Source organism: Rattus norvegicus, chromosome 1 (assembly GCF_036323735.1).
Source record: "Rattus norvegicus strain BN/NHsdMcwi chromosome 1, GRCr8, whole genome shotgun sequence".
Classification (NCBI taxonomy): Eukaryota; Metazoa; Chordata; class Mammalia; order Rodentia; family Muridae; genus Rattus; species Rattus norvegicus.
In genome coordinates this window covers 210802520-210823051 of record NC_086019.1, presented here as the reverse complement: position 1 = coordinate 210823051, position 20532 = coordinate 210802520, and the positions used below count along the sequence as shown (strand labels likewise).

At 51.0% G+C, this 20532-nt stretch overlaps 2 protein-coding genes across 5 annotated transcripts; both read right to left on the bottom strand.

Moving 5' to 3' along the window:
• Nucleotides 1–447: 447 nt before the first annotated feature.
• Cdk2ap2 (cyclin-dependent kinase 2 associated protein 2) lies at nucleotides 448–3897 on the bottom strand. Of its 2 annotated transcripts, none has more exons than NM_001109498.1 (4): nucleotides 1959–2116; nucleotides 1550–1650; nucleotides 1330–1462; nucleotides 448–962 (listed from the first exon to the last, which is right to left on the bottom strand). In NM_001109498.1, exons 1-4 carry the CDS (start codon nucleotides 2038–2040, stop codon nucleotides 895–897), a joined length of 384 nt encoding a protein of 127 aa, NP_001102968.1. In that variant the 5' UTR covers nucleotides 2041–2116; the 3' UTR covers nucleotides 448–894. The 2 variants fall into 2 exon arrangements, with proteins under 2 accessions (NP_001102968.1, XP_006230964.1); XM_006230902.5 differs by having other exon boundaries at nucleotides 454–704; nucleotides 1959–3897.
• Nucleotides 3898–13110: 9213 nt separating this feature from the next.
• On the bottom strand, nucleotides 13111–18941 carry Cabp2 (calcium binding protein 2). 3 transcript variants are annotated; one of them, XM_006230924.5, is made up of 7 exons: nucleotides 18790–18941; nucleotides 17670–17877; nucleotides 15589–15619; nucleotides 14817–14951; nucleotides 14144–14253; nucleotides 13880–14027; nucleotides 13111–13346 (listed from the first exon to the last, which is right to left on the bottom strand). In XM_006230924.5, the coding sequence occupies exons 2-7, from the start codon at nucleotides 17829–17831 to the stop codon at nucleotides 13321–13323; spliced, it is 612 nt and encodes a 203-aa protein (XP_006230986.1). In that variant the 5' UTR covers nucleotides 17832–17877; nucleotides 18790–18941; the 3' UTR covers nucleotides 13111–13320. The 3 variants fall into 3 exon arrangements, with proteins under 3 accessions (XP_006230986.1, XP_574595.3, XP_038957245.1); XM_574595.9 differs by lacking the exons at nucleotides 17670–17877; nucleotides 18790–18941 and adding exons at nucleotides 16224–16382; nucleotides 16898–16969; XM_039101317.2 differs by lacking the exons at nucleotides 13880–14027; nucleotides 18790–18941 and having other exon boundaries at nucleotides 17670–18208.
• Between the last annotated feature and the right edge of the window lie 1591 nt (nucleotides 18942–20532).

The following is a 20532-nucleotide window of genomic DNA, read 5'->3' as shown; positions in this document are numbered from 1 at the left end:
GGGAAGGGAGCCTCTAACTGCCTCCCTAAGGAGTCAGAGACCTGGCGAATCCGGAGCCTTCCAAAGATAGTTTAAAGTGGAGGGTAGTGTAGGGGCATTAAGGCATTCAAAGGTGGGACTTCGGTGAACTGGTATCTCCACCCTGCCAGGCATGCCTGCCAATCCAGAGCAAGGGCCCTTCAGGCTCAGGCTGCCCAACAGTACAGAGCAAGGGCCCTTCAGGCTCAGGCTGCCCAACAGTACCTCCAGCTGTGAAGGCAGCCAAGGCCCTACACTGCCCTCTGGTGGCACCTCCCTATGCAGACTTCCCCACCACTGGTGCTCTGGCCTTTCAGCTACTCCCCCAGCAGGAAGGCACAGAGCTGGAGGTGGCAAAGGACAGGGTGGGAAGGCATAGGTTCAAGCAGGCTTCCCCCAGAGGAATCACACACAGAAAGGCTCAGAGCCGAGAGAATGGCTCCAAATCATCTTTTATTTATATAAAAAGGGCATATTTAGTAAAAGACACACCAAAAAAAGAGTCAGCTGTGGCCCCAGAGATGAGGCAGGGAGGCCTTCTGCACCCCTGTTGGAGAGGGAGGAGGCGGCCTGGACTAAGAGTTAAGGAGTAAGTGCCATGTGGTGGGACCACAGAGAGGAAGCTCCAGTTAGATCAGCACTGTGATCAGGTCACAGATGGGACTCACGGTGGCCTCTCAGCACTCCTGCAGAGGGAGAGACCAGTCTGTACAGCCAACTGGATGAAGATCTGCTACCTGGTTCCTGAAAGGTGCCCACCAAGGAACACAGGACAGGAAGCCCAGGATAGGAAGCAACTTGGGGCAAAGGCCAGGGAGAAGCAGGTGCTCTGCAGTGGCCGGAAAGGTCCCGACGGAGAGGTCAAGGTGCTTCCTGTTACGTGCGGGCATTGCGTTCTGTCTCTGCCAAGCACTCTCTGACTAGTGCCCGAGCATGGATGATACCTGGGGTGGGGCGGGGTAGGATGGGGACGTAAGAAGCAGGGCCTCAGAAACCTCCCACAGTCACCCTGCAGAGCAGACACTTCCCGCCCTTCACGGTTCAGCAAGATCACCCCTAATCTAGTGTGGCTGGATGAGATTAAGGGTTTGGCTAATTCTCACATTCACCCTGAGTTCCCGAGCACCTTCTTGAACACTGACTCAAGTTCATTTCAAACACCTTCCTGGACAGGTTCTGTTCTAATCTAGGCTGGCCCAAATGTCCTGAACTGACTCTAGATATCCTCCATCCTTACTGAAATGTCTTAATATTCATAATTCTTAATGTCTGTGTCCTGGGCAGAACAAGGGTGGGCTTTGGCTTCACTACCTCTCTTCAGGCGCTCCATGGCACTCTTGCTACCAGCATAGGTGGGTCGGATCTCTTTGCCCATCTCCTCTATGACAGACAGCAGGTCCGTGTAGGTGCTCTGAGAGCCCTGGGAACCGGGTGGCTTCATTGCCTGTGTCAAAAGAAAATACAGTTGTGACCTCAGACCCCGAGGGCATCTCCTGTCCTTATCCATAAGCAAGCTCTTAGCCACACTCACCTGTACATACCCCATGGACGGCGGTCCAAAGTCGTTAAACAGTGGTCTGAAAGGAGCTGCAGCTCCTGGCACTGAGCCCGATGGCGATGGGACACTTCCGGCTGCAACGACACGAGTAAGAGGTTAGAGTGTGACAAGGACCTCCTTACAGATTTCCAAGCCCAGGACCGTTTTCCTGACCACCTCCAAAGGCATGCTTCTTCATTCCACTCTGAACAACTTCAGAGACACACTCCTCCCCCTTGCGCTCCACCTACAATCTCTACGTGACCACGCCCACTTCTCAGGCTAGCAAACTGAGGCTGAGCCAGGCTCGCCTAGCAGGCCCTGTATTGCAAAACTCGAGCCGTTTCTCTACAAGACCTCGACTGCCCGAATAAGACGAGCAACGGTGGAGTTGGCGCCTCACCTGTAGGGACCGGGGTGCCTGGCCCGGGGGTGCTGGAGCCGGGGGTACTGCTGGGGGCGGGCGCGATAGGTTTGTAGGACATCCCAACTCCTTAGTGCGGCGGCCGCCAGCCGGCCGCTCCTCTGGGGTTGGCTGTCCGGCAGCTCAGCCGCACTCTGATTGGCAAGCGATCTGCACGCCCCTGGTAAATAGAGCTCCGGCCGGAAGGGCGGGCGGGCACGACCGTTCCTCACTCTCGATTGGTGTGCTCAGCTGTCACTCGAGCCTCCTCATTGGCTGAATCTTGCCCCTGCAGGCCGCAACCGCTTCCGATTGGCCTCCACCTTCCGGACCTCGCACCTGTCTGCCCCGGATTGGGCGGTGACCGCCGTCCTCCTCAATTGGCGAGTTCGGGGCCCGGGGCCGGCGCGCTTTCAATCCGATTAGTCCCGAGGTCCGAGAGGCGGGGCCTCCGCAGCGGGCCAGTCTGGTCCCCGCGGTTTGCTCCGGTAGTGTGTGGCCGGCCGCCGAACACACTTAGTTCTCACCGCCTCGTGACTTCCCTCACAAGGCCACGGCTCCCCCAGTATGAACCCTCCGCCCTACCCGGAGCGTTTTACGTCACCTTTAACCGGTTCGGTGCCCCCCCTTCGCCTCTGCGCACGCGCGCGCCTCAGGCCTGTATTTGTTCCCATGGCAACGGTTCCTTCACCAAAGGTTTTACCAAGCTCTTTCTCTAGGTTGGTTTACACCTTATGTCTAGTAGGCAGGTGGGTACAAGGCAGCTGACGACACTGCTCAAGGCCTGAACCCTAAGTCTCCCACCTTCTCCACTGAAGGACTGCGTTAGGTCAAGTCAGGACCCGGGTCAAGATCTTGGCTAAAATCTCAGCACCTCATTGATGGTTTCCTCCTGGGTTCTCCTTTTGGCGGGTTGGATGGGATTGAGACAAGGTCTCAAGTAGTCCTGTCAGAACGCGAACTCCCTGTGTAGTCAAGGATGACCTTGAACTCCTGATGCTCTGTCTCCCAAATGCTAAGGATTACAGGCACTCGCCACAGATTCTTGTCTTAATATGCTTCAGTTTCCTCGTATGAAACATGAGGATAATAATACCTGGACGATAAACTAGGAAGTGGGCAGAGAAATAGAGAAGAGAGTCGGCCCTATATGGGTGGAAGCACAGTTGATTATTGTTCTGACTTCATTAATGAAACTCCTACCTGGGTCTGGCCATCTCATTCCTATTTCCTTGAAATCAATTCACTTTAAAATTAAAAAAAAAGATCTATTTTGTGTATATGCCTGCATCTATGTCTTCAGAATTGCTGAGCCATGCCTTTAGCTCCAACTCTCTTTTTAAAAAAAGCAGAAAAAAGTGGCTGCAGAGATGGCTTAGCAGGAAAGAAGGCAGGCTGCTCTTCTAGAGGACCCAGGTTAGAATTCGCAGCATTTACACAGTGCCTCAGAACCATTTGTAACTGCATTTCCAGTGGGCCCAATATCCTTTTCTGTTCTTAGTGGACATTAAGCAAACATGTGGTACACAAACATACAGTCTGGGAAAACACCCTAGACATATATATATATTTTTTTTTCTGAGAGAGGGTCTCACTATCTAGCTCTGGTTAACCTGAAACTCAATATATAGACCAGGCTGGCCTTAAACTCACCGAGATCCTCTTCTGCTTCCTAAGTGCTTTGATTAAAGGCATGTACCACCACTCTCAACTAAATAAATCTCCCTTTTTAAGACTATTGAAAAACAAAAGGCCAAAAAGATGCCTCAGCGGTTAAGAGTGCTGACTATTGGGCTGGGGATTTAGCTCAGTGGTAGAGCGCTTACCTAGGAAGCGCAAGGCCCTGGGTTCGGTCCCCAGCTCCGAAAAAAAGAACCAAAAAAAAAAAAAAAAAAAAAGAGTGCTGACTGTTCTTCCAAAAGTTTTGAGTTCAATTCCCAGCAACCACATTGTGGCTCACAACCATCTTTAATGGGATCCAGTGCCCTCTTCTGGTGTATCTGAAGACAGCAACAGTGTACTCAAATACATAAAATAAATCTTAAACACCAAAGCCAAACAATAAAAAATTCCTTAAATTAAAAACAAAACCCTGACTTTTAGTCATGCCTCTTTAGAATTCTGTAGTGAGTAATTAAAATATCGACTGGGGATGGTGGTGAGAGTTTATAACATCAACTGAGGCTGGAGGATCATGAAGTCAGTGCCGGTTTCTTCCCCCAAAAAATAAAAGTTCTGGTCAGGTCACCCAAGATAACCCCCACGTGTGTCAACGAGACTTCACTGAGGGAAAGGCTCCAGTGGGTGGGTAGGAGTGTGTGAAGAGGAGCTTCTGTAAAACACTCCTTTTAGGAATGCCCCAGTTCCCCTTCATTCAGCCTTAAGCCTTCCTGCTTTCTCCGTTGCTCCATATGTTCACCGCGTGGGGCTGAGTAATATCCAAACGAAACAAAATACCATGGACTGAGTCGTTTAAATCGAGAAGATTATTTTTTGCACAGCTTAGGGGCTAAAAGTCTGAGGTCAGAGCACCAGCCTCCTGGATTCCTGGTGTGGGCTTTCTTCCTGACCTCACAAAGGGTTTCTAGGTAAGAGTCCTGCCCTTTGACCTTCATTTTTCACTTCTTCCTTAGAGACCTTCCTCTAGATTCAGCCTCAGTGAGAACTAGGGGTGCACATGTGAGTTTAAGGGAACACACAAGCGTTCGGCTCTAAGCATTTGGGGGAAGTGAGAGTGGGCTGAACACTGTACTGAAGTGATTTTGGATGGTCCTCCTCTTTAGAGAGTGGATCCTCCCTGAGGAACAGGATGTGTCCCGAAGGTTAGAGCTGACAGCTGCAGCCTACCCAAAGACCAGACTCTGCTCACTAGGGGGAAACTGGCAAAGGCCTCTTACCCTGTTTATCAGGGGGACCCTTCCCCAGCCTGTAATTGTGTGTGTGTGTGTGTGTGTGTGTGTGTGTGTGTGTGTGTGTGTTACATAGATGGGAGTGTGTGGGTGCTAAAGTTCATGCGTATAATTGAGGAGGTCAGAGAAGAATATCCGGTGTTTTCATCTACTGCTGTTTGCCCCACTGCCTTGAAACAGGGTGTGTCACTGAACCAGAAGTTCACATTTCCACTGGCCAGGGACCCCCCAGTTCTACCCCAGCCCCTAAATTTTGGGGTCACAGGAACATTCAACCATGCCTGGCTTTATTACCTCAATGTTCAACTACGGATTCAAACTCAGATCCTCCTGCTTGCAGAATAAACATCCTTATCCCAGTCCCTGGGGTTTGTGTGTATTTGTTTTTGAGACAAGATTTTTGCTAAATAGCTCAAGCTAGACCTGAACTCATAGCAGTGCCTCTGCCTCTTAAGCTTGGCTTACAGTGTGAGTCACCCAGCCTACCTGCATTTTGGGAACCTTCCAGAATGGCATCATCCAGATCAGAGGTGAAGTGAGACCCACAGACTCAGTTACCTCACAGGCTGACCCATTCAACAACCATCTGTAACTTTATATGAATAGCTAACATTGTTCTTCCTTTACTTAAAAAAGAAGTCAGGCTGGATAGATGGCTCAGCGGTTAAGAGCACTGATTGCTCTTCCAGAGGACCTGAGTTCAATTTTCAGCAACCACATGGTGGCTCACAACCATCTGTAATGAGATCTGATGCCCTCTTCTGGTGTGTCTGAAGACAGCTACAGTGTTCATTAAATAAATAGTACTTTTAAAATGTATTCTATTTTTAATTATGTGTATGTCTGTGTGCCTGTGTGGCTATGTGCAGGGCAGGGTAGGGCAAGGCAGGGCAAGGCATGGCAGGAACCTAAGGAGTCCCTAAGAGGCTGACAGATTTCCTGGAACTGGAATTCCAGGCAGTTGTGAGCCACCCAACATGGGTGCTGGAGATTGAACTCAGGGCCTCTGGAGTGGTAGGTATTCTTGACCACTGAACCATCTCTCCAGTCTTTTGCAAATTCAAAACAAAACAAAAGCAAAAAAACCTATTTTTTTGTTTTTTTGTTCTTTGTTGGTTTTTTTGTTTTGTTTTTTTTTTAATCCTGTGTGTCGTGGGGCTCTATGTGTGTGGCTGCATGTGCCATGGTGCATATGTAGTGACTGGAAGACAACATAACAGGACTCAGGTGGTCGATTCCTCTGCCATGTGGGTCCCAGAGAACAAACTCAGGTCGTCAAACTTGGCAGCAAGCACCATTACCACTGAGCCATTTTGCTGCCTCCAAATTGTGTTTCTGTATATTTCTCCCCACTTTATGTCTGTAACGTTTTAGGGCTGAAGAGACAGCTCGGCTGTTAAAGGCTAGACTCACAACCGGCTTTATGTTTGTAAAGTTTCATACTAGAATGTTCACAAATGAATGGATTCACAAGCAGAGAGATACCTCTACACCTCGCCAGGATAACTGACCCTCGCCAATGGCTGACAAGGACATCGGCAGCCTGAGTTCTTCTCCATTGGTGGGAACACCTGGCACAGCGACCACAGAAGATAGTCCAGTAGCTTCTCCCAAAATTATAGTCTTACCACAATGACCCAGAGAATGGGCGATGACCAACTGATTTGAGGATGTCTGTCCCTGCAGAGTGAGCACGTGTGGCTGCTTCTGTCAGTTTTATGACCTGCAACAGGGCGGATGTTCCACTCCTGTGACAGGACACCTCGGACAGTTGCCCAGAGGAAGGCTTAGGGCGTTTCATGGCTTCAGGTTTCAGTTCGATGTTGTTCTACTCTGGTTGGAGCCTCTGTCAGAGGGAACCTGTCCAATTCATGGCTGTGAAACTTTCATGAAACATGAAAAAAGATGAAGATCCAGGATCTGAATGTCCAGGAACTGTCCCCTGCAAGAAGAGTGACCTCACCTTAGAAGGCCCACATCCGAGAGCTTCCATTCTTCCTAGTTAAGTAGTGGCGTGAACTGGGGGAACCAAACCTTCAACACGTGACTCTTTGAGGAGAGAGTCAGGATTCAAGCATAGTACACTCCTGGAATCCCAGAGCTCAGTCAGAGACTGAGGACCATAGCCATGAGTTTGAGGTCAGGCTGGGTAACAGAGCCAGACTTTGTCTCAAATGTAATTTACAAACTATCATGCCCTTCGATGGGTGAATAGGAACAGGTGGGTGTCATGGTTCCTGCAGTTAATCCCAGCACTTGGGAGGTGAGGCAGGCAGAACTCAGAATTTAAGACCATCTAGTCTACACAGAAAATTCGAGGACAGTCAGAGCTACATAGAAAGACTCTATTTCAAAAAGAAAAAAAAAAAAGGTGTCTGGATGAATTAATTGTGGTGTATCCAAACAATGGAATTTTACTCGGCAACATAGAAATCATATATCTAGCATAAAGTATCACAGGTAAAATATTTTTATTTTAATTATTATTGTATACATATTGATGTTTTGCCTCCATGTATGTCTATGCACCACATGCATCCCTAATGCCCTTGGTGGCCAGAGAGAGTGAGCCTCCATAATGGTGGTGGGGAGAGAGCCTGGGTCCTCTAGAAGAGCAGCCTTAACTGCCGAGCCATTTCTCCATACAACAATGACATAGATGAATCTTTTTTCTTACTTTGTATTAATTATTTGTGAATTTCACATCAGGCACCTCAATCCCATTCATCTCCCCGTTCTTCTGCCCTCTGCCCTTGCACCCTCTCCATGAAGAGAAAATAAAAAACATCTCATTCTGGGAGCTGTAGTGTGTCACAGTGTGTCCCACAGTATGCCTTTTTTTTTTTTTTTTTTTTTGGAAGCTGAGGACCGAACCCAGGGACTTGCGATTGCTAGGCAAGAGCTCTACCACTGAGCTAAATCCCCAACCCCAACACAGTATACCCTTTTGTCTATACATCTTTACTTGCAAATGTTCATTGCAATGAGTCACTGGTCTGGATCAAGACCTCTCTCTGCCTACACTGTCAACACTGGTCCTCGGTGGGACTCCTCTTGGATATCTTGTCATTGCTCTGTGTCCTCTGTGTCATGGAGCTCCTGCAATTTTGCATCTGCAGAACCAGCTCCTTCACATGCAGTTCACAGATGGGGTAGATGTCGGGATGAGCCAACTCATAACCCTGGCTCTGGGCCTGGGTGGTAACTGTGTTAGCCTGCCAGCTCTCCTGTGCCCACAGCACCAGGGCAAACTCTCCAGCACTGCCCGAGCTAACTCACACAAAACTGCCGCTGGCAGGGGGCAGGGCCAGCTCTCCTGCTCCCATGCCACCGAGGCCAGCTCTCGAACATCAACATGCTCCCAAGGGGCAGCCTAGACCAGGGACACCCACATGGCTTTTGGTGGTAACATGAGCCACAGACATAGACACAGACTCCTCCTGCTGCACGGTCACAGACCCAGACATGGCCCTCAGCAGCAGCATGGGCAGGGACTTCATCATAGCCTCACGTGGCAAGGCAGGCAGCTCACATCAGGCTCCTCTCCACCCTCACATCTCCAGCTCTGCCTCTCTTCGTAGTGCTCGAACCATTCCACTTCTCCTTTGTCCCATCTCTTCACCACGTACTTGCACATCAGAGTGGTGCCCGGTGTGAGTGGACCTCTCAGCATAAATAAATCTGAAGTGTGTGGTGCTAAGTGAAGAAAAGCTACAGTGTGTATGATCCCCACAGCGCAGCTTGCTGGAAAAGGGAAATTTCCAGAAGACTGGCAGATGGCTAGGGGTCAGGAGATTGCTTAGGGGTCTGGAGTGGAGCAGGGTTATTCAAGTCTAGGCAGTGTTTTTAGGAGGCTGAGACTGTTTCCTATGATTCTATGAGGGTGAGTGGAAGACGTTAACTATTCACCAGTGAGCAAACTTTAATGTGTGTAATTTTTAAAAATCAATCTAGAAGGTAGGATGCCATGATGGAGCATGGAGAACAAGCAAAGAATCGACTTGGTTCAAAGATACGGAAAGAGTGCCACTTTGGGAGTGAGCCACTGCTGACTTAGAACTGAGTTGATCCTGGAAGCCCAAAGGCCACAGGACACTTGAGCTCGGGAGCCGGGCAGCGAGCCTGCTCCTGGGCAAGCATAGATCAGCAGCTGGGAAACCCAGGATCTCCGCAGTCTGCTTGTGGGCAGCTTCCCTTCTAGCCCCGACCTATTCCAACTGGGATCTTTCCGAACATCTGCACTAGAGGCTCTCTTTCGAGAGCATGGGGCACTCTCAGTGTCAGCAGACACATTGTGACTAAGACCTTCTCTGGTGGCCTTCACCATCCATATGCAGAGGCTCGAGTGGCTGTGGGGAGCAGTAAGCATCTGACCCCGCCTGCTTTCCCATCAATTTTGGGGTTGCCACTCCCAGCTCCTGCAGAGACATCTTCTCGTGGATGGTACCCTCTGTGTCAGCTTCTGGAAAAGTCACGGGGCTCAGGCAACTCAAGGCTGGAGGCTTGGCAGTAGGGATCACTTAATTGAGGATTAAGGATTAATTGGGATCTGCAGGATGTGTGGTGCTGAGGCTGCTGAAGCCAGCAGTGGCACCTCAGAGTCCAGATGCTGCTCAGGAAGCTGGGGCTGCCTCTTTGCTCTACCTGAGACCATCCCGTGAGGATCAGTGTGCCCCCAACTCCTATTCATTTGTGTGTGTGAGTCAGAAATTGGCAGCTGACGTCGTCTTCCCACTGTCTTCCTCCTCTTCATTATTTGAGACTTTATAATCTTGCCCTATGTCTTAGTGTTTTACTGCTGTGCACAGACACCATGACCAAGGCAAGTCTTATAAGGTCAACATTTAATTGGGGCTGGCTTACAGGTTCAGAGGTTCAGTTCAATATCATGAAGGCAAGAGCATGGCAGCATCCAGGCAGGCAAGATGCAGGAGGAGCTGAGAGTCCTACATCTTCATCTGAAGCTGCTAGTGGATGAGGACAGCAAGATAGGAAACCAGCTGGACAAAGTCCAAACTCTGCACCTCCATGTCTGATGTCTCCATGTCTCCAGGTCTCCAACTCCTTTTCCGTCTTTGTTGACTGCAACAAACCTCTTTCTCCTGGGCTGGTTCCACTCCCTGTTAGCAACTTTCCTCAGCAGATAGCCCACGGCTCTGGCATCTTGGGGTCTCCAAGGCAATTTCAATGTTACAGCTTCTTGTTCCAATGTCTGGGATCCACACATGATCTTCTGTGCTCTTCCTAAGGGCTTGGGTCCCATCTCCAGCTCTGCCCTCTGTAGCACTCTAAGCTCAGTGATCCACTCCACTGCCACTGCTGTTCTCGGTGATCATCCCATGGTACTGGCATCTCCAGTACACTGGGGTCTTCCACTGCAAGTAGGCTTCACCAATAGTCTCTCACAGGCTCTCTTCATGGTGCCAAGCCTCAACTCCTTTGCATGACTCCTTCAGTCCTGGGCCATCAACTGCAGCTGGGGCTGCACCTTCACCAATGGCCTTCCATGGCCTCTCACAGTGCCAGGCCTCAGCTGTTCTTCATGATGCCTTCAGGTCTTCAAAACCAGTACCACCTGGGCGACTCTCACACATTCCCAAGTACAGCTGCAGCATGAGGTACAACCTTGGCTATCTCTGGAACACAGCTTCTTTGTGTTCTTAGAAAAAACACTTCCCAGAAGATTTCACCTCAGTGATCCTGGTCTTTTTTTTAACCACCACTAATTTCTTAGCTCCAGTTAACTAGCATCGATTTTCCTAGTGGTCCCTTTTATTCTGGATTCTAAAGCCAGAGCCACATGGCCAAAGCTGCCAGGTTCTGCTGCTTGCTGGGGCTGGAACGTGGCCCCCTTATTCCATTACATTATCACCATCTTCCTCTTTTCCAACTCCTTCACTGCGTAGGTTTGGCTGTCCTGGAACTTGCTCTATAGATTGATCATGAACTCAGAGATCTGCATGCCTGTCTTCTGGGATTAAAGGTGTGTTCTTCACCTAGAACTTGCTCTATTCCAGGCTGGCCTTGAACCCAGAGCTCTGCTTGTCTTTGCCTCCTGGGATTAAAGGTTTGTACTATCGTGCCTGGACCCAAACTTAGCTGGCTGGGATTTTTGCCCCAAGTTCACTATTCCCTTAATTCAATTTAATATCCTTGAATACATGATTCAGTTCCATTTCGCTTCCTGGTATCCTTTTAATACTTGAGCCATATATTTTATATTTTCCCTTTCTCAGCTTGCTCCTTTTTATTAAAATGCTCTTCTTAAGAGTGAACTTTAGTAACGGCACAACAGAATTAACACCAGGCTGTTTTGAGACTTCCATTTTTGAAGCAATTAATCTAAATCTCTTCACCTTAGTCTCAGGCAGAATCTTCGGACAATGGAAAAAAGCAGCCACATATTCCCCCAAAGTACTACAATCTCTAGGCCACACATTGAAATTCTCCACTGAAACCTCTCAGGCCAGGTCCACACAGTTCAAATCACCCTCAGCAGCAAAGTCTTCCATATTCCTACTAGGATAGCCCATTAAGCCCCATTTAAAGCATCCCACTGCTGTCCAAATCCAAAGTCCCAAAATCCATTCTTCCAAACAAAAGCATGGTCAGGCTTATCACAGCAATAACCCCACCCATGGTACCAATTTCTGTCTTAGTGTTTTACTGCTGTGAGCAGACACCATGACCAAGGCAAGCCTCATAAGGAAACTGGCGCTGGCTTACATCTTCAGAGGTTCAGTTCATTATCCTCAAGGCAGGAAGCATGGCAGCATCTAGGCAGGCATTGGTGCAGCTAGTGGAAGACTGGGTTCTAGGCAGCTAGGGTGAGGGACTTGAGCCCATGCCCACAGTGACAATACTATTCCAACAAGGCCACACCTTTTTATCCTGTCACTCCCTGGGCCAAGCATATGCAAACCACACACCCTAAAACTTGCTATGTAGACCAGGCTGGCCTCAAACGCAGAGATTTTTCTGCCTCTGTCTCCTGAGTGCTGGGATTAAAGGCGTGCACTACCGTAACCAGCTCCCTCTTATTTCTCAAGACATGGTCTCTCTGTGTATTGGCAAGTCTGGCTGGTATCAATATTGTGAACCACCACACCATCTGCCCTTTCTTCCCATTTTGAGTCAGGATCTCACTATGTGGCTAAGGCTAGCCTCAAACTCTTGATCTGGTGCCTTAGTGTTCTGAGCACTGGGGTTACGAGGACGTGTCACTGCCTACTGTCTCTGCCTGCATCTTGTCTTGGCCTTCCTAACTTCTTGACATGAGAGTGTTAAATTAGAATGTTTCTACTTTACTTAGTCTGAGGCACTTTGTTACAAAGTGGGAGTGGGTAGAGGCCACTTTCAGGATGAGTAGAATATACAAGCTGGGAGCTGCTTATAGAACCAGGGCTGTAAAGGCTCTGTGTGTGGAGATGTGGGTCTCTCGTAGAGTGGAGGTTTAGGTTAGGTTGGGTTAGGGATACTTGTAAAGAAAAAGGACAGCAGCTGGTTAGGGAAGGAGTCCCTGATTCCTGCTAGGTGGGTCCTACCCTCTATGCTAAAAGGCTCACCAGCATAGACTGTCCATTAGAGGGGCCTTGAAATGGGCAGGGCTGGCCAATCCTGTTCCTTCTCACCGTGCTCAGGAAGTACTGGGGGCTCCCAGAGGAAAGAAGTCCTAGCTCTCAGACTGATGCGCTTCCTGGGGAGCCCTTCTGCCAGCTAGCGCCTTCCTGGATGCTGAAGGTTGAGCTCTGAGCGGTGCCCCTCCCAGGCTGGAGCAGGAGTACATGTGACAGAGCAGAGAGAAGGACTCTGTCCTGGAAATTTCAAAGACCAGGAGGAGCCCTGGTGTGTGTGTGTGTGTGTGTGTGTGTGTGTGTGTGTGTGTGTGTGTGTGTATCAGTTCAAAGATGTCTTTTTTGTTCTTTGTGTTTTTCTTTTTGGGGAGGGGAGGAGGGGGTCAGAGACAGGTTTCACCATGTAGCCCTGGCTGTCCTAGAGCTTGCTCTGTAGATAAAGCCATCCTTGAACTCACAGAGCTCCAACTGTCTCTACCTCCAGAGTGCTGGGATAAAAGGCAAGCACCATCATGCCCAGCTCAGAGATATCTTTTGGCACTTGCTTTGGGTTGGATCCAGAGAGGAAGAAGAGGGAATTTCCACCCTCTGGCGCTCACAGTTGAGGTGACTTGTAGTTAGCCCAGTTCCAGGACTTAACTTTTGGGGTCAGAGACCACACTTTCAGGATGAGTGGAATATACAAGCTGGGAGCTGCTTTATTGCTACGGAACCAGGACAAAATATGGGGTGATGACAGGCGAGGACACTGTGCCCAGGCAGGGTATGGGGAGGAGATGCACAGTCCTGAACACAATGACCTTCAAAGAACATATAGGATCCTCTGCAGTTCGGAGGCTGGGATCCTCCAGGCGTGTCCACTCCAGCTGCTACACAGGTTCACCGAGACATCATCCGAACAAATTCTGCCGGGACAAACCAAGGTTTTAGGTCTACCCTCCTGATCCCATTAGAGATGAGGCAGCTCTGCCTGCCCCAGGGTGGGCTAAAGGATGCTTGAGGAGACCTTCAAAGGCATCCGTGTATCAGGCAGGAGGGACCTCAGTTGCCCAGATTACAGTCTTGGTTCTCCCTGTTTCCTTTCCCCAAGTAAGCACTTTTGCTTTCCTGAGAACTGACTTGAATTTCTTCCCTCGCCACTAGGGAGTATGACATCCCTCCCTCCTTGACCCTCCATGATAACTGGGGACTGCTTAGAAACAGCGGTCCTCAACCTACCTAATGCTGCAACCCTTTAATACAGTCCCTGATGTTGTGGTGACCCCAACCACCAAATTATTTCATTGTTACTTTGTAACTATAACGTTTGCTATTGTTATGAATCGTTGTGGAAATATTTGATATGCAGGATATCTGATATTCAGTCACAACCCACAGGTTGAGGACCACTTGTTTAGAATCCTGGAGGGCACGTGTGGCTAAGCAGAGGAAGTGTTACCTTCAAAGTCAACCAGGCCATCTCCATTGAGGTCAATGTCTTGGAGTATCTCATCTACTTCCCGTTGGCTGAGGCGTTCCCCCAACAGAGCCTTGAGGGCTGCCCTGAGCTCCCCTACGCTGATGCAGCCATCCCCGTTGGTGTCAAACTGTGGCAGCATTGATGGTGGCATGGGATCAAAGACTGAGCCCTGAATCCACTCAGCCTTCAGTCCCTGCCCCATAGTCTCACCCACCCTCTCCTTCCCCTCCACCCCAGGTGCACCTCCCGGAAAGCGTCTCGAAGCTCCCTCACGCCAATCATGTCTGCCGTCTCTGCCAGCAGCTTGGGACCCATCAGCTCCACAAAATCTTCAAAATCCACCTTCCCACCACCTGAGGGTACATCCATCCATTAGAGACCCCAGCCTAGCACCTGACCTATGGTCCCCAACCCACTGCCTTCCTTTGACCCCTGGCCCCTTCCTTCATGGCATTAGCTGGTCTGTCCTTCCTCAGTGCCAACGACTGCATCGTCAGCAGCTCCTGTGGGAGTTGTCCTCAGCTAGGCTCTGTTTGTAGTTTGTGTGTTTTCTCTGTGTAGCCCTGACTGTCCTGGAACATGCTCTGTAGACCAGGATGGCTTCAGAATCAGAGATCTGCCTGCCTCCCAAGTGCTGGGACTAAAGGCATGTGTCACCAGTCAGCTGGGCTCTTAAGACACAGGTTCTTGGTTTCCCTGAGCCCCTGCTGTGTGACTCTAGACAAGTACTTCTCTCTGAGCTTTAGTCTCTTTATTGGTGAATGGAAACCATGTCATCCTCCCTGCTCTCCCAGCAGGTTCACGGGCTCTCCCTTTAATGTCAACTATATCCTGGGCTCTTGCAACAGCCCATGCAGCTACCTCAGGGCTGGACCAGGGCCAGGGCCTGAGGCTCGGGTGGGTCTGAAGCACGTACTGATTTGCTGTGATATCTCAATGAGCTCCATCTCCGTGGGCATGTAGCCCAGAGTCCGCATGCAGGCACCCAGCTCCCGGTAGCCGATGTAGCCATCCCGGTCTCGGTCAAACTCCTGGAAGGCAACCTGCAGTTCTGCCAGACAGAGTGAGGTTAGTCCCTTCCTAAACCCGCCCTCCTGCCTGCCAGCTGGGGCCAGCCCATCTTTCCCTTTGGCTCTAATCCCCTCTTGTGGCTAAACCTCAGTTCCATTAGTTACCCCAGGGCCTTTGCACGTGTGGTATTAAATTCTGTTCTCTCATCAAAACATAAGAAGCATCTAGTATGTCTCTTCTAGGAGATAAAAGGTAGGAGAAGGTGGGAGGGGAGAAGGGACAGAAAAGCTACTAGGAAGAGCTCCCTGCCCATTTCTTCCTGGCCAGCTCATCCTTAGGTTTTCCTAAGAGTGCTCTACCCATCAGCGGCTGTAGCTGTCTCCAGAAGGTGGGGGCTATCTACCTGGTTAGCAGGATTTCAGCAAGGGACAAGGCTCACAGTGGGCATCCAGGAAGTGTCAGCCAGATGGACAAATATGAAGCAGCCCTTGACCAGTGTGGTCAATGAGACCAAGGGGGTTGGCAAAGAAGGGAGGATTTGCCACCTCTCCCTGCCCAGTCTCATCTCCATGGCCTTCTCGCTCCTCCTGGACCTTGCAGAGGCCCTAGCCCCAAACCTCTTCTTGTAATCCCCATCCCACACCCCACCTCAACTGCCCCCTCCCTGACCCCTTTACCTTCGATCTCTTCTGGTCTCAGCTCTCGGTTCTGCAGAGTACACAGATGGTTAGGAGTTCCTTGGCCCACACGTCTCCGGGTTTCTCATCCAGCCTGCCCCACAGTGTACCCAAAGCCTGTGCCTTATTCTACCCAGTTCTGTTCAGCTGTCTAGGTGTCTTAGGGATCCCTTTTCCCTGCAACCTGCCAGAGGACCCCTGTCCCCACAGTCTGCTGAGGTATAGAGCTCCTCTTAACAGAGGTAGATCCCAGGGTTAGACAGAACCTCATACTCTACCCAGCTGGCCTCAACGTCTCCGCAGGTCTGCCTTGCCCCCTGACCCTCTCCTGAGGACTGTCCCACCTGTCTAGTCAGAAATAGAAAACACTTCCTTTCTATTTCTGTAGTACTGGAGATGGAACCCTGAGCTTGTTACAAGCAAGCACTCCACCACCGGGCTGCACCCCCAACTCTTAGGTGGCTGTTTCTTGGGTTTCTACCCAACCCCATGCCTGGCATAGGGGTTCCCCGAGCTCTGCCCCACCCCTAGGGTTGCATGTCTTTCCTCTGACATCCTCTCTAGCCTTCACGCCTGCTTGGGAGTGATGAGGCTAAGGGACCAGAGCAGCAGGCAGGCAGAGTGACCGTACATACGAGCTGGGTAGCGGCGATGCTGGGTCGGAGGAAGATGCATGCTGGCCCCACCAGGCTGCCGAGCACTGAGTAGCCCTGTGTCCCCTCCTGCTCCTCAGCTCTGGGGCCAGGGCTGGGGCGGGAGCCCCCTAGGGGGGATCCAGGCCACTGCCAGCGTTCCTGTGGCAAAGTCAGCCATGAGCTGGAGCAATGCCCGCGTAGCCAGGTCTCCTGTAGCCCCTCTCCAGCCCTCACCAGCTGCTCCTCGCTCTGGAGCCCAGCACCTGACAGAGGGGGAGGGGCCTCTAGGTACACAAGACCCAGCTCCAGGCTGGAAGAGTTCACCCCTAACTGCCCAGTTGAGTAAACTAAAGCACAGAAGAGGTGATGGCCTTGGCCAGCTCACTGTGGCAGAACAAGACCTGGCCTCTAGCTCTGGTCACTCTGGTCAAGGCTGAGAGAGTCAAACCTGCACAGAATGGGTAGCTGGCCTAGCGACTTAGCAGGGGAGACCTAGGCAAGCCTGGGGAAGTCCAGGAAAACATCTCCTTCAAAGAAGGCATACTGATCTCCCCTCCATCTCCTCTGGAGCCAATCTTTAACCCAGCCCAATACCACCACATCTCTGGGTACTATCTGCCCAAGGCATGGGGTCACCCAGGTTTCTGGCCTATGTCTCCCCTTCACCTTCCTACCTTAGACCCCCGGTGCCAGGGCCGCTTGGCACAGTTCCCCATGGGTCTCTGAACCATGCCAGGTCCTGAGTCCTGGGAGGATGCTGTGGATTCTGCCAGCCCCCTGCTGTTTCCAGAGACAGCCTGGGAGCACTGGAGAGGATTTTCCTGGGGTTTTGTGGGCAAGATCAGGAGCGGGTGGGCAGGCGGGGAGCCCTGGGCCTGGGGCTTGGGCCCTAATCCAATCCGGGATTATCTCTGAGTATCTCTGTGAGTGTGTGTGTGGGTTTACTCAGAGGAAAGGCCCCCTGGAAGGCACAGTCTCCCAGATCTTCCTCAGGAGGGTCTTCTGAACAGTGCCCCCCCCCAACCAACCCGTCTCTCAGCCTTGCACTAATCTCCTCCAATCAGCCCCTTCAGAAGCATGCTTGGATCCCTCCAGAAGAAGTAAGGACCCAGTGCTTGTGCCAGTTGGATTCCCAACTCCTAGTGTGGCAACTGGGGACTGGAGGATGAAGTCCTCGGAGAGAGAGAGAACCTAGCTGCTTTTATTTCCGCCCAGTCTGAAGTTCCTGTGCACGCCTGTCAAAACCCTGTATCCATTCAAAGCTGGACATAGTGCATGGAGGGCCAACTCTGGGTACTGATCCCTCAGTGTCAACAGAGGTGGCATATGGGTTCTCTAGCTTCTCCTGACCACTCTGGTCACCTATATGTGGATTTGGTTCTGGGTGTGTTTTATAGTCAGCTGAGTCTTGGGGTCCCTTAGTAAAGAACAGTTTGTGTCCCTTACCTGTCCGTAGGCAGCCTGCACCTGGGCTTCCAGCTCACGGAGGAGGGCCCGTCTGCGGGCAGTAGGGCTGGCTATGTCTTGGCTGGGTCCTGCGGTGCCTGTGGATGGACTGGAGTCCCCTTCAGGGAGGCTGCCATCTGCTGGGCCCTCGGGTAGGGCCATGGGTATAGGCGTGGTACCTTTTCTGTCCCAGCTGGGTCTCCTCAACCTGTAGGTAGGTGGCCCAGTGCGAGCTGTGGCTATGTTTCGTTTCTAGCTCTGGGGTTAGGAGAGCCCAGCTTCTCTAAGGTCACTACTGTCTTCCATTGCTGCTCCCTCAGTCCGACTTTGAACTCTTCACCTTCCTCCTAGAGCACTCCCAACCTTCACAGGAGCACAGACTACACCCTGGGCTCCTCGCTGGCTCCCAAGCTGGCTGGCCTCCTTCGGCCCCATGTCCTGCCTGCACCTCTCTGGCTGGTGTCCCAATGTGTTCTTCCTGCTCCGTGTCCTGCTCGTTCTCCATCTGCTTTGGCCTTTGCTATCATCTCTGTCTTGGTAGAGCAGTGTTCTCACGACCCTCAGGCCCTCTCAGTCTCTCTGTTCTCCTCAGTTTCTCTCTGTGCCTTAACCTCTCTCTGTTCCCCTCAGCCCCTCTCTGTCTCTGTCTCTGTCCCTCTGTCCCTGTCTCTCTGTCTGCGTCTGTCTGTCTGTCTGTCTCTGTGTGTATATGTGTATGTCTCTGTCTGTCTGTTTCTGTGTGTATATGTGTATGTCTCTGTCTGTCTGTCTCTTTCTCTCTGTGTGTATATATGTCTGTCTGTCTACCTGTCTGCTCTCTCTCTCTCCTCTCCCTCTCTCTTTCTGCCCTTTCACTGTTTCCCAGGGGCTCTTTCTCAGTTCACTCTGTCTGTTTGCCCTTCCTACTCCTCCACCATTCACTTTCCCAGGACAGCTCCAAGATTCTGGGGAAGTATGCCACCTGCGCCTCTCTTTCCCACCTGGAGCCCCGGGATACCTTTGTTTCCACCTCTGCTTCCCCACCTCCTGAGTGAACCACCCAGACCTGTAAGCTTTTCTCAAGGAACAAGGGTAATGGTGCCCCTTGCCCCTTGCCCCTTGCCACACCCCAGCCACTCACCACGCAGCTGCTTACTCTCACTTCCAGAATGAGGTCAGCTATGGCCTGCTGGCCTGCTGTGGGCCCCTCATGATTTATTCACATGCCCTCTGCATCAGCCTTTGTCTCAGGGAACAAGATCCCATGCATGCCATGCCTGCCATCTGAGCTAGTGACTACCATCGACTCAGTGACCAGCGTGCAAACCTCAAGGCTGGAGGGAGAGTGGGGCGAAGGCGGGGCCTCCATCTCCCTTGGAGAGTGCTTGCCTAGCATACAGAAAGGCCCTGGGCTCAATACAGTTCAGAACAACTGGACGTAGTGTTGTGGACCTGTAAAATACCCGGAGGTAGAAGAATCAAAAGTTCAAGGTCATCCTTAGCTATATAGTGAGTTCCAGACCAGTCTGGGTTATAAAAGAAACCCTAGGGTGGATTTTAGTCCCAGGCCAGCAGCAGGGACCACGCAAAAGACCCCACCTTCTCTGAAGACTTCAGCCTCAAGTGCGTCTAACCAGGCAAGGGCCACCAAGCAGTCTGTCTGTACTTGGGAACACCCACCCAGGCAGGTGGGAGGAAGGCTCTGCTCGTTCTGTTGATGTTAAGTAGCCCTGTATGAGGCTGACAGTCATCAACAGTGATCTGGTAGAGCCCTGGAACCCTCAAGTAACACCGGGCAGAGCCCTTGGGAGGCAGGGGAGAGTATTGGTGGCCTCTATAGAAAGTATGGACAGGAAGATGGGGCACCAGAGGGTGGAGTTGGCTGAGTGCCAGGTCTGAACCCTCTGCCTGGGAGCAGACGACCAGCCTCACGTCTAAAACTTTTGATGAGGTAGGGCATCACCTTCGGCAGTGTAGGATTACAGTCAGTGAGAAAATACGGGACGGTTCCACAGGTTGTCTGTCGGCGGGAGGACTTGCTGTGCTTGGGGATGAGATAAGGTGACTGGGAGTGAGTGGCGTCCACAAGGAGGGGACAGGCTGAACACACCTGAAGAAAGCTCTGAGATCTGGGACAGGCAAGACTGAAAGCTGTGTGGACCCTGGGCAGGTGGTCGGGGGCGGGAAGGGTTCTTGGTTATTGTTCACAGGACTTAGCATGTGGCCTTCTTCAGCCGCTCTGCACCAGGCAGGGACATCCTCAAACACAGTCCCCTGAAAGCATATTCTCTTATGTTCTGTGAGGTCTTAGAGGGGACCGACAGGGCTGGGTCCCCTGGGAAAGTACTTTACCTTCTGACCTTCTTTTCATTTTTTCCTGGTACTGGGGATTGATCCCTGGGCCTCATACATGCTAGGTAAATACTCCACTCATGCGCTACATCTCCACCCCTTTCTGTTTTTTCTCTCTTTTTCTTTTCTTTTTTCCTTTCCTCTTGTCAAGTAGCCAAGTAGCTGGGAACATAGGCATGAACAGTCATGAGTTCATTGATCTGTCTGAAAAAAAAAACAAACAAAAATGGAGGTTAACCTTGTATTTCTCTCTAGGAAGGTAGGAAGTAATGAGAAATGCGTGTCTCAAAGTATAGTCCAAGGTGGTTAGAGAAATAATTAGTCAAAAGTTAGTAGGCAAAGGTTTCCCATGAGGACAAAGGCATCTTCTCCTGGCTGGAAGCCCCTCCTGGCTTGCATCTCAGTGTCCTGGAAAGCTCATCTTGGTGTTTTCAATTAACTCATAATGATTTAGCCAAACAGGTTCAAACCCTGGTGTCCAGGGTTGAGAATCAATAGATCAGTGTACACTGGGTAGATGCCCTCAGGAGAC

Excerpts from the sequence above, each read along its gene's own strand:
- Cdk2ap2 (NM_001109498.1), bottom strand. The coding sequence starts at position 2,040 with ATGTCCTACAAACCTATCGCGCCCGCCCCCAGCAGTACCCCCGGCTCC. Across the intron at positions 1,463-1,549 it reads CGTCCATGGGGTATGTACAG|GCAATGAAGCCACCCGGTTC; the intron begins GTGAGTGTGGCT and ends CTTTTGACACAG. Across the intron at positions 963-1,329 it reads CATGGAGCGCCTGAAGAGAG|GTATCATCCATGCTCGGGCA; the intron begins GTAGTGAAGCCA and ends GCCCCACCCCAG.
- Cabp2 (XM_574595.9), bottom strand. The coding sequence starts at position 16,954 with ATGGTTCAGAGACCCATGGGGAACTGTGCCAAGCGGCCCTGGCACCGG. Across the intron at positions 16,383-16,897 it reads CCTGGCACCGGGGGTCTAAG|GAACGCTGGCAGTGGCCTGG; the intron begins GTAGGAAGGTGA and ends ACTTTGCCACAG. Across the intron at positions 14,254-14,816 it reads TGAGATATCACAGCAAATCA|GTGGTGGGAAGGTGGATTTT; the intron begins GTACGTGCTTCA and ends ATGTACCCTCAG.